This window comes from Octopus sinensis, linkage group LG15, assembly GCF_006345805.1.
Source record: "Octopus sinensis linkage group LG15, ASM634580v1, whole genome shotgun sequence".
In the NCBI taxonomy this organism is placed as follows: Eukaryota; Metazoa; Mollusca; class Cephalopoda; order Octopoda; family Octopodidae; genus Octopus; species Octopus sinensis.
In genome coordinates this window covers 59,957,487-59,970,762 of record NC_043011.1, presented here as the reverse complement: position 1 = coordinate 59,970,762, position 13,276 = coordinate 59,957,487, and the positions used below count along the sequence as shown (strand labels likewise).

Below are 13,276 nucleotides of genomic sequence, written 5' to 3'. Positions count from 1 at the left end.
ACACCAGTTGTAAAGCAGTGGTGGGGGAAACACACACACACACACACACACGACAGGCGTCCATACAGTTTCCTACCAGATTCACTCACAAAGCATTGGTTGGCCTGGAACTAGTTGAAGACACTTGCCCTAGGTACTGAGCTGTGTAACTGAACTCAAAACCATGTGGCTGCAAAGCAAATTTCTTACTCATACAACCATGCTTGCACTTGTTAAAAACCATCATTTGCATAATCAAATTTTCATGAAGTACCCTGCCACATGGTACACAGGCATAGCTTTGTAATTATGAAGAATACACCACAACCTTCTGGTTTCAGGTTCTATTCTACTAAACAGCATCTGATGTTTACCACTGTGGCCTTGGCTTCACACAGACTGGGATTGATAATTTTGTCAACAGAAGCTGCATGAATATTTGTTTGCATTATAACAAGTTAGAAACTTCAAAAGAATCGAAATAAATTATTATTTTTATACTGCAACTTGATGTCTGTAAAGCTAAAAATAACAACTTGTAAGAATATAGCATTAAAACTTCTTTTAATGTAAACATCAAAATGGATGGAGAAAATTTGATATGTTGCTTTGGTGTAATGGATAGCAAATCTGTCATGGTTGCAGAAAGTGAAAGTTCACATCCCATGGGCAGCCTTCGACTTTTTTTTCCCATCCAAGGGGTTTTTAACCTAATTTTCTACAAGTTGTTATTTATAGCCTTATCTACTTCAAGTTCTATAATTTACTTCTTGGATGGATCGTGTCTTCTGTTCATTGTTCATGCATGATAAACATCTGTCATTTGGTTTAATGCCACTGTCTGCTACTAGTGACAGCCGATCACAGAATTCACTCTGTTGTATTTGAACCAGTCTTCCTTCTTAATTTAAACCAGAAAACATGGTTTCTCCTTCCCTTTCCGTTGCCAGAATTTCAAAACATTATCCTTTCTTCTCTAAACCATTAAACAAATGCACAGAATCAATGATACTTCTTTTGAATATTCTTTTATTTTTTTACTTGCTTCAGTCATTTGACTGCGGCCATGCTGGAGCACCACCTTTAGTCGAACAAATCAACCCGAGTATTTATTCTTTGTAAGCCTAGTACTTACGGGGGGACATAAACACACCAACATCGGGTTGGCAAGCAATAGTGGCATGGGGGGGGGAGCAAACACACACACATATATGACAGGCTTCTTTCAGTTTCCATCTACCGAATCCATTCACAAGGCTTTGGTCGGCCCAAGGCTATAGCCCTTACCCAAGGTGCCATGCAGTGGAACTGAAACTGGCACCATGTGTGTTTAGTAAGCAAGCTCCTTACCACACAGCTACTCCTGTGCCTTTGGTTGGAATTATTTATTAGAATGAAGTTTTTGGTGGTGAATGCTACTCCAACCTTTTGGCATTCGGATCATTTTGTCAAACGTAATGTTTATTTATCAACTTTGTTTTGAATTGATCCTGCATCATCTAATAACTTCAAGGTTTCAATGATATGATTGTTTATTTCTAGAATGGCATTGTAGGGTGTGTGTAAGAAGCCATATCTGGCCAGTTTGAACATAAACAGGTAGAATATATTTAGGTCAGATGTAGCTAGATGAAATGCTAACAGGCTAGCGTTTGATTGGCAGAACCACTCAATTATTACTGTAACTAATTATCTTACATGCATAAACTTATAAAAGCTTTAACGTTATCCTCATGCAAGCTTCTTAATGTGACAAGGCTGAGATATTTAATCATTGGTACTAACCATTAATCAGGCTTCCTCATAGTTTCTATTTATCATATTCGATGACATAAAAGACATATTAGGTACATCTTAATTTCAGCAGCACATTTTCAGGGAAAAAATGTATTTATTTCATTAAAGCATGTAATATAGGACCAACTTTGGACATAAGACCCAGGGGGGTTTGGGATTTGGGTTTTTTCCATTTTTGGAAATAGTATCTTATATGCCATCAAATTCAGTATCCATTTCCCCACCTCCCAGTGTCATTCACCAGGGGTGCTGGTGGTGGGGTGGGGAAAGAATAATGGAATAAATCTCTGATGGAATACATTTGTGGGCTGACATGTTGTATGATTAGACTTGAGACCTCATCATTATAAGAAACAGTCTTCCAAACACTGCAATCTTACCTGTGTCCATATAAATTATTTGTTGCACAGGTAATCAAAGCTGGTGTTGTCTCCCCTTTAAAATATATACCAATTCCCACACTCAACTATACTACTCCCACTCATCCCACCCAACCCTCTCTGATTTGTGACCTTGTGCCATATTCGGGTCAGTTCTTTTGTTTTAGCTAAAGCTGATGTTTGGAATGGCAAAATGGAACATATTGATCATATCGAAAGTACTGGTCATTGATTTATTTTGTGTGTACATATATATATATATATGTATATATATATATAGAGAGAGAGAGAGAGAGAGAGGTGGGGGAGAGAGATCATTAATGTCATCAATGTTTTAAATATACACTTTTTCTCATGGCAGCAAACTGGCAGAAACATTAGCATGCCAGGCAAAATACTTAGCAGTATTTTGTCTGTCTTTACATTCTGAGTTCAAATTCTGCCGAGGTCAACTTTGCCTTTCATCCTTTTGGGGTCGATAAATTAAGTACCAGTTGTGTACTGGGATTGATCTAATTGACTAGCCTCCTCCCCCAAAATTTCAGGCCTTGTACCTAGAGTAGAAAAGAATATCCACTTTTCCCTGCTTACATGAGTCAGACAAAATGTGTTGAGGCAGATTTTCTATGGTTGGATGCTCTTCCTGTTGCGGACCCTCATCTGTTTCTAAGTAAGTTAATATCACCCTGTCTGACATTGTTTTTGCAGAATATTGCAAATGAAACACATTGCTTGTAAACTCCAGCTAACACAGGCAAGCATGGAAAAGTAAACATTAAAATGACAGTGGTGATGATGATGATGATGATGATGGCAGAAACCTTTAGCGCACCGGACAAAATGCTTAGCGGTATTTCGTCTGTCTTCGTGTTCTGAGTTCAAATTCTGCCAAGGTCAACTTTGCCTTTCATCCTTTCGGGGGCAATAAATTAAATACCAGTTGTGTACTGGGGTCAATCTAATCGACTGGCACCCTCTCCAAAAATTTCAGGCCTTGTGCCTAGAGTAGAAAAAGTAGAAAAGGATGATGATGATGATGATGATGATGATGATATGCAACAGTAATCACTTGAGACAGTAAAGAGAAAGAAGTCTCCTGGCTTAAACCACATGTGTCCATTCTGTCTCAGACACCTGATCATAATGTCCCCAATGCTGTTCTATACTGAAACTCCTGCCAGCTAATTCATTCGCAATAAACCTGTATAATAATATTTCGTTTCTATTTCAGGCAACAGTACAGGTCGGTGGTCATGGAGAACGACTGACACAGTGTCAAGAGGTGAAGCTGACTACCTACAAAACAATACCTATGCAAGTTGATGGTGAACCGTGCAAATTAAAACCTTCCACGATCATAATTAATCTTAAAAATCAAGCTAACATGATCCAGAAATGTAAGAGACGTGGATCGATGCCAATACTTGAGTAAGTTCCCAATTTTTCTTATTTCATTCTTATGCATTTTTTTTCTTCTTCTCATCACTTAACAATAACAAAGTCCACCAAAACTGGAAACTTTCAACCCTTTTGTTTATATGTTTCTGTGGAAATACACTGTCTTTGCAATGTTGTTACCAGTTTGAATACGCTTGTTGCATGTTTGAGCTGGTAAACAGGCCATTCACTGTGTTTTGTCATGGAGAAAATTTCCCTCAATAGACAAATGGTGTCTTTGCTTCAATTATTAAGCTGGTGTTTGGAACAAATTAATGCAAAATTTTTATGGGAGGTTTTAATTAAAATCCTGTTACAAAGCAGGAATTTGTATCAGAACCAGGAGTAGTTTTGGGCAGGTTGCTATCAAAAGGGTTAAAGCTTATATAACAATCATTTACTCAAATCCTCTCGCTCGTAGTTGATGGAGTTTTGTCTTGCAAGGTACATGCCTGTGCCATGTAAAAAGCACCCTGTGGTTGGCTTTAGGAAGGGCATCCAGCTGTAGAAACAATGCCAAAACAGGCAGTGGAACTTGGTGTAGCTCATGGCTTGCCTGCTCCTGTCAAACCATCCAACCCATGCCAGCATGAAAAAACAGATGTTAAATGATGGTGATGAAGTTGCACAAGCCTACGAGGGAAACTGTTTGTGGTTGCTTAACTTGCTAGAAATTGCTGTGGAACTAATCCTGAATAAACTCCCTTTAGTCATAGGCCCGCTTGTTAAGGACTCATCTATGTACAAAACTACTACAAATTGCAAGATGTTCAACAGAAATGATTTAAAAGTTACTTATAGTTGCATTAACATCCCTATCATAAAATATTTGAAGCTAAAGGAACACCCATTCCAAAATCAGCATTTCAGTTGTTTCTGCAGAGTTTATGGTCTTCACTGTCGCATTTGTTCTACAGGTATTTTGTATTTATTTGTTGCCTCTGAATCGCAAAAAAGAAAAATTCAACCTTCAACATGTGATGAGCTATAAAGATCTCAAGTCCAGGAAGGTCCTGTTACCTTTCAATATTAGCATATTTTTCAAATGTATTTGAAATATAATCATGTAAGAATCTTTCATTGGTGTGGCAATAATTCTCATCTTAAGGCAACAAGCTAGCAGAAACATTAGCACACCGGACAAACTGCTTAGTGGTATTTTGTCTGTCTTTACGTTCTGAATTCAAATTCCAACTTTGCCTTTCATCCTTTCGGGGTCGATAAATTAAGTACCAGTGTATACTGGGGTCGATCCAATCAACTGGCTTCCTCCCCCAAAATTTCGGGCCTTGTATCTAGAGTAGAAAAAAATAGTTCTCATCTTGGTCCTTGTTGAGACAGATCCATCAAGCAATTCTGAGATTGCATTGAGGAACTGATTGCTTCTTGGAGAATTCATTCTTGATGCACAAGACACTATTCTCCTTACTTTTGAGCATTGGTTTTCTATCTTTTAATCAGGAAGGATGATAATGCCCATAACCTGTTACAGGGCCTCTAAAATTAGAAGAAGAGAGAGGATAATATCCTTAAACCAAAAACCGGACCCCAATGCTTGCAGCAGAATGGACACCACCAAAGGTATCCAAGGAAGCCAGGTGTTGGTGTTAAATTTAGGCAATGGGTTAAGTCTACTACCCAAGTGGCCCAGAGCAGAATTTGCACTTAGAACAGAAAGAGCGAGAAGAAATACTCCAAGATTCCAACATTCTTACAGTTCTGCCAATCCACCGTCTTAGACTGATACATTTTTATTACCCCTACCCCATACACACACACACACACATACACAAAATAAAACAGGGATTAAAAGCAAAATTGACTTCAACAAGATTTGAACTCAGAATGTAGAGAGCCAGAACCAGTGTTAGAAAGTATTCCCTTTTTTAAGTTATTTCTACAGATTTTGTATAGAAATTAGAACCAACACTGAAAGTTATGACAATTTGTATAGGTATATGTCTAATGTAAGCCATAAGATCAACATCAGAAAAAATAGGTAACAGGTGTTCTGTAATTCCTCACCATATCACGGTTCACCTTTTGCGCACTCAGTACATTGTGGATTTTTCTGGTTAATTTATATCGCAGACTTTTGACTATATTACAGGTTTCTGCGGTCGATAGATATTTATACTTTTTTAGATTTTAATTATTTCTGTGGGAGGTTTTGGAACATAACACCTGTGATAGTCGAAGGGTTACTGTATATGCATATTCCAAGAGTTCTTGCTCGTTCTTTAACCCCCACATCCAACCCATTTACCTTCCTCAAACACCTTGCTTAAATAACCAACAAGTATTGCAGTGTGACATTTATTGGATCGACCAATACTACAAAGTTTTCTGTCCAATGTTCTCACAGTTCACCACACTTTGTTGCTGCATTTACTTTCCTTGCTGCTGTTCAGCAACTGGTTGCTGCCTTTGTGACACCTATTCAATAATCAAACACCTTTTTCTTATCATTTAGTATGAGACACAGCTTATCAATATTGCTGGTTGCTTCCAGTTGGGATGGATTTATCCCAGTGAAATATCCTACATTTTGGTACTAGCACTGGAGATGAAAAGTCTGTTATTATAGCCCTTGGTTTTTCTTTGCTCACAACACCTTCAGACAGCACATCTTTGTCAATATTTGGATGTAGCATTCATATGTAACTAGAGAAAAAAAGATAGATAGAGAGACAGAGACAGAGAGATAGCATTGATGCAAAGGGTTTTGGTATGGGAAGCAGTTTTCCGATGTTCTATTAAGAAGCACAAGCCATCGAGGTCAACTTTGCCTTTTGTCCTTTCAGGGTCGATAAATTAAGTAACAGTTGCATACTGGGGTCGATCTAATCGACTGGTCCCCTCCCCAAAAATCTCAGGCCTTGTGCCTAGTGTGGAAAAGATCATGAATTACAAGGCAGGGAGCTGGCAGAATCGTTAGCACGCTGGACAAAATGCTTAGCAGTGTTTCATCCGTCACTATGTTGTGAGTTTAAATTCCACCAAGGTCGACTTTGCCTTTCATCCTATCGGGATCAATAAATTAAGTACCAGTCAGGTACTGGGGTTGATACAATCGACTAACCCTCTCCCCAAAATTTCGGGCCTTGTGCCTAGAGTAGAAAGGATTATGAAATACAGCAATTTCTGTTGGTTTAATTCTGTCTCTAGATCCATTGAAAATTCAATTGTCTTTTAGCAGTGTAGATTTTTATTTAATAAACAAAGAATTAAGTTGATATATCTTGATGTTGCCTTCTCTAAAACTACATGTCATTTTTAAAAGTTATATGACTTCATTCAGTTCCAGAATAAATAGAAGCATCGTCATTCTTTGTAGCTGAACAGCTTGTAGTGAAGGTTGTTGACATTCCTTGTTAACACATCAGCCGTTAACTCTGCACTTTCAAATTCCTCTGGAATAAAGGGAAATACAAAAGCCCTACTTGAAAAACAAATAAGGGTTGGCAACAAGGAGAACAACCAGCCAGGAGAAATACCACTTTAAATACTTCACTTGTTCAACCCATGCTAGCTTGGAAAATGGACTTGTGTGTTGTATATATATATATATATATGTAAACAAAGATAAATGCGATACAATAAAATTAATTATAATCGCCGGTGTACCAGTACACGCCATATATTATACATATATCATTACATTCAAGGCGAAGAGTGCACTAGATACACAATAGCTGGATAAATTTAGTGAGATGAAAATTAAAAACTTTTACAAACTTAACTTTTCTTATACTGCAGTTTCGCCAAATTCAGTAATAAAAATAGTATTTATTTACTCAGGCTGGCTCTTCAGTAAGATTCCTGTTAATGATGGGAAGACCATATCAATAGACCCATGTGCGTCTATCGAAATGCTCTTTCTAAACTATTCAAAACACTGCGCAGACTCAGAACAAACCCGACAAAATAGGAGATTGTGGTATATCGTCTAACGGTCAGAAATTTATATATATATATACTCATAACCAAACACACACATTTACATAAAAGAAGGGTATTTAGTTCTGTTTTGAGATGAATGACAGATAAATATTTCAGACAGGACCTTTCACTCATAATTTTGCTGATGTGAATCACCATCACTATCCTTCAAGTTTTATGTCTAGTTGAGATGTCTGGGGGTGGGGGTGGGGGGTAAGTGCGTGAGTGCTTTGTGTGTGTGTGTGTGTGTGTGTGTGTGTGTGTTATGTTTGATTCTCTTTATCAATAGATTTACATCCTGGTATCGAGTGTGCTGTTTAATCCTTCCATATAAGGAGATGACAACACTTTAAAGCATTTTTATCTCAGAGAATTTTATGACTCGAGTATTTCCTTTCTTTTTATAGTTAGAATCGTTTACCAGAAATATTCCATTAAATCTGATTGGTTTTGGAAACAATATATGTAATACGGCTACTTGAGATGCAGAATGCAAGTATACTCAGCTCTTAAAAGTGCTACAGGGGAGAGGAAGAGCATTTATACACATACATGTAATGCAATATATATATATATATATATATATATATATATATATTATATATATATATATATATATATTATATTATATTATATATATTATATTATATAATATTTGTAGTTGTTTCATTGTCTTGGAAAATGCTTATCTTAATCTGTGACTATTTAATCAGTAAACATTTCTTGAACAGCAATAGAAAAAAAAATACGTAGAGGTTAATGTCCTATAGATGGGAACTTTTAAAGGAGAAGTATTACTTGAATGCTTTACTGTATCATTGACTGTTATTTCAGTTCTCTGGAAGAATTAAAATAGACATGTGGAGAAAGTAGTGGACTGACAGCTGATATTTCAAGTGTTCAAACCTAGTGAAAGGCTTTCATTTTTTTTTTTTATTTAATTCTATGATATCTTAACCATTTTTATATTAACCCAACCTGGCTCTTTTATGCACATTTCATGCATTTAAATATATTCAAATTAATTCCGTCCACCAAAAGTTGATGTTTATTTTTTTCAAAAACCAACTTAATAATGGCAAAGTTATCTTATTGAATTCTTTTCCAAATTATATGAAACCAAGGCAGTGAATTTCTGCAGAAATACGGCAACATAAGGGTTAATTTATTTGATTATGAAGATTTCTTACTAAGCTTTTCTGGAGAACGTTACTTCCAAATTAATCCATGAAACGATTCTGTTTTTTTCATTTATTTTATCATATATCATCATCATCACCACCTTTATATATATCTATGTATGTTTATATAAGAGAGAGAGAGAGAGAGAGAGAGAATGGGTGCCATAGTGATACTTATTATGAATACTTCTGATGGTAGTTCTTTCATTTTATCGGAAATGGTTGTTTAATTCTTCAATATTCCCATTGCAGTTTCACAACACTCTATACGTAGATGGTTGTAGATACTCCTTCTAACATCTAAAGTGAAACTCACTTTCATAGTGGTAGGAAAAGAATTTCCTAAAATTTCTTATCAACTCTTAGATCTTATAATGGTTTCAGAACACCTGTCCGAATATTTAATTAAGTCATTTAGGAATCAAAACTAATTCTTGGTCTCATTACTTTTTGCTGTTCACAGGTATTTTCATGAGTTCAGCCTTCTACAAAAGTTCATAGAAACAATGTATATGGTAACTCAGTACTTATAAAAGTCTTTAAGTTTGAAGAATGCAGCTGAAATACAGTTCTCTTCCTGTTGAAAACTATAGATAATTCCTTTGCTTCTTGCTTTTAACTTAATTTTATGTCTGACGCACAACAAGAATGGAATGTGGTACAAATAGAGTTATTATCAAAGAAATACAATTCGTTGTGTATTATATCATATTATAACTGAAAGCATAATCTTTTTTTTTTTTTTTGGAGAGTTTCTTCATTATTTTGATAAAAATATACACTGGAAATGTTTAAAATTGTGTAAAAGAAAAAAAATACTCATTTTTGATTTCTATTGAAATTTGATTTGATTTGTTATGAAGAAATCAATATATAGTTGCTATAAATGGCTTCAAGAGAAATTTACCATTAAACCTATATGGTATCGAGGAAATCAAAATAATATTGAGAAGATTTGTGTGTGTGTGTGTGTGTGTGTGTGTGTGTGTGTGTGTTTGTGTGTGTGCGTGTGTATGGGTGGGTGGGTGTGTGTGATATCCCAAGGCTGTAAAGATACTTTTAAAACATATAACATTTTAAGATAAGTTTACAATGTCTTTAAGTGAAAAGAATAGATGTAAATATTAAATATATTTAATGCCACCAGAAATTCCTGTAGTAAAATTCATGATGTACTCTAGAGTTAGCTCCTATATCTAACGTGTCATGATTAGTAGACTTTTCTTGTTGATATCGTTAATTAAACATTATAAATGAAATAACAGCTAAGAAGTAATCTGAGACACAGAAATGCAACAACCAACTGATAGAACCCAAAGCCAGCTATAGATACATACATAGTTCAAATCCAGTCTGTGGCCCTACAAAAGACACCTATGCCTGTGCCAGTTAAAAGGCACCTGTGTCAGGTCAGTGCCATGTAGAAAGCATCCAGTACACTCTGTAAAATGGTTCACATCAGGAAGGACATCCAGCTGCAAAAACCATACCAAAACAGACAATTGGAGCCTGGTGCAAGTCTGTGGCTTGCCAAATCCTGTCAAACCATCCAACTCATGCCGGCAAGAAAAACAGGTGATGATGATGATTAAGTCAACCATGTACAAAGCTAATTTCTCTGCAAGGAGGGTGGAAATTAAATTAATCTCAAAATATTACTGATATTAATATTACAGATGTCAAAGTATCATTAACTTGCTGTGGTGGGATTTGAACTCACAATCTCCTACTAAACTCCTTACATTTTCTTGCTACTTCCCAGTTATTGCCACTCCTCAATAGTTCTGCTATTCTACTGCTTTCTGGACATCTTCACTGCTACTCTCTGCTTATTCTTCCTCTTCAGACATCCTACTCGACACAACACTAACCCACTGCTTCTTTAGTTTGCTGACAATATTCTCTGACACCTCTGACATCTCTAATACTTTGTAGTTATGGAAATTGAAAAGATTTTCAAGTATTCAAATAGTTTCATTCTGGTGAGCTTTATCTGCCTCTTACACATAGAATAACTATGAAACTTTGAAGTATCTTTGAATAAGAAAGTTATCAGATATTGATTTCTTAGGTATCAACAAATTGCTACAGTTGTAAGGTTGATGGCAAATGAAGTTAAGGTCTTTTGGAATCGTTATTTAAATTAAAGACAACTTGAATATTTCATTCTTTGCTTGCTTTACTGGTTACAAATGTAATGAAGCTGTGACAGCCCCTCTAACCCCCTCAACATTACTCTGCCAAATGTAATGCCTATTTATTTGTTGTTTGGAATCAATCATGCAATATTTTGATGATGGGAGGCGGTGAACTGGCAGAAATGTTAGCATGCTGGGTGAAATGCTTAGCAATATTTCATCTGTCTTTACGTTCTGAGTTCAAATTCTTCTGAGGTCAACTTTGCCTTTCATCCTTTTAGGGTCGATAAATTAAAGTACCAGTTGCATACTGGGAGTCGATCTAATCGACTGCCCCCACCTTCCCCCAAAATTTCGGGCCCTGTGCCTAGAGTAAAAAAGAATAATTTGATGATATGGTTGTTTATTTTTAGAATGACATTGTAGGGTGGGTGCAAAAAGCCAGATCTGGATAATTTGAACGTAAAACAGAATATTTGATCTGGATGTGGCTGGTTTCAATGCTAAAAGATTTCAGTTAATTATATTGACCCTAATACTCTGTCCAGGATTTATTGCATCAACTTCTGAAGAAGGACTGTTTTAGAGGATCTGAGTATAATGTAATGGGATCAGCAAGGAAAGACTATAATACCACAAGGTATTTTTGTTTGATGCTCTGCTGATTTTTGTCATATTCTTACAGTACCATATGCACACATACAGTATATGTTTTCTATCAAATTTTATTGGCCATACAGTGTGGATCAGAAGTTTTCTACACAACTAAGTGTTTCTGGATTGATTCCCGCTGCACAGCACCTTAACTAAATGTCTTTTCCTTTAGCCTGAGGTCAACCAATAATACCTTCTGTACTGAATTTGATAGATGGAAACTATGTGGAAGCTTGCTGTGTGTGTGTGTGTGTATGACATTTGCTGATTTGCATCTGTGAAGGATATAATCATTGGCAAGATAAAAAAAGGAATGGTGTTTTACAAACAAATTCCTTTAGGATATTTATTCTGCATTGAGTTACAAATACTCCCTTGCTACTCTTGTTACCAAAAATAAACTAAATAAAATCTTTTGGAGCTACCTAAAATATGACAGCAGTCAGCCAAGGTGCTGTGCTAGAGATTTGAACCCAGGAGTATGTAGTTAAGTAAACTTCTCGACCAAAATAACTTAAAACAACATTCCAAAAGGTAACTGGAGGAAACGAAAAACCTTGTAAAGTTAATCCAGGTGACAAAACCAATTCTTAAATGGTTAACCTTGTTACTTTTTCTCCTATCTTATTACATTTACATTTATACATTCTTCTCCTCATTTTGTCACTTTTCGTTTTCAAGTGTCTTCTGCAGAGAAGTCTTCATTCCATGTAACCCATTGCTCTCATTCCACAGAAAAAGAATATAAAATATATGTCAATTTAAAGGTATTTAATTTCATTTTCATTAGTGGTAGGCATATTGGATTGAACTTTGTGTTAAATTTAGTGACTGGGTTCTCAGTTGTTGCTATATGCATTGTATCCATTCTCTCCACTGGCTCCATTGTCTTCACTGAAATTCTTTATCTTGAAATGGAAATACTATTCCATAGCGATATTCTATATCTTTCCCATTTTCTTGACACACAAGTTCTGTCATTCCTTCTTGTTTTATCAAATCTTCTGCTAAGAACCAGAGTGTCTTCATCTTGATATTTACCATAATTATTTTCAAAAGTGTTTTACACCTCAAACAAGTGAAGAACTATTTCAGTCTTTGTTTTCCTTTGCTTTTACATTTCTGTCAATTGTATCTCTTTCAATTTCCCTCCCCCTCCTCCTCCTCCTCCTCCTCATCATCATCATCATAGCAAATTGGCAGAATCATTACTGCTTAGCAATGTTTCTCCTGGCTCTTTACATTCTGAGTTCAAATCCTGCTGAAGTCAGCTTTGCCTTTCATCTATCTGGGATTGATAAAATAAAGTATCAGTAGAGTACTGGGGTCAAATCAAAAATTACTGGGGCCCCTTAAAAATTGCTGGCCTTGTACCAAACTTTGGAACATTCCATTCTGAAGACCCCAGACCCTGCAAAAATATTGTCAAGGTCCATCTTGAGAAATACTGCTCTAAACACTGCCAGTGTGCTATGTCAGTAAATGTACAATATTGTACATTTACTTAGGAGTGAATTTTTTGTTTTATTGACGAGGTTGGAATAAAACTGAAACATGTCCAGAGTTGTTTCCTGTACTTATGCATAAACATGGACACATACACACATATCTGCACACACACACATGCTATATTTAAAATGCTTGCAATTTACAGAGTGGATGGGAATTGAACTCAAAATTACACAGTTGTGAAACAAGCTTCTTAAAACATACAGTGATGGGACAAAAAAAAAAGAACAAAAATGCTAAAGACAAATTATCAGTGATT

General features: G+C 35.9%; 1 protein-coding gene across 1 annotated transcript in view; it reads left to right on the top strand.

Annotated features, from left to right (window-relative positions):
• Window positions 1-13,276, top strand: part of LOC115219701 (diacylglycerol kinase zeta-like) — a 545,273-nt gene that overhangs the window by 452,486 nt on the left and 79,511 nt on the right. Inside the window, exon 17 of the mRNA XM_029789877.2 lies at window positions 3,388-3,584. Within this exon, the coding sequence (XP_029645737.1) occupies window positions 3,388-3,584 (197 nt within the window). The remainder of the gene's footprint in view (window positions 1-3,387; window positions 3,585-13,276) is intronic.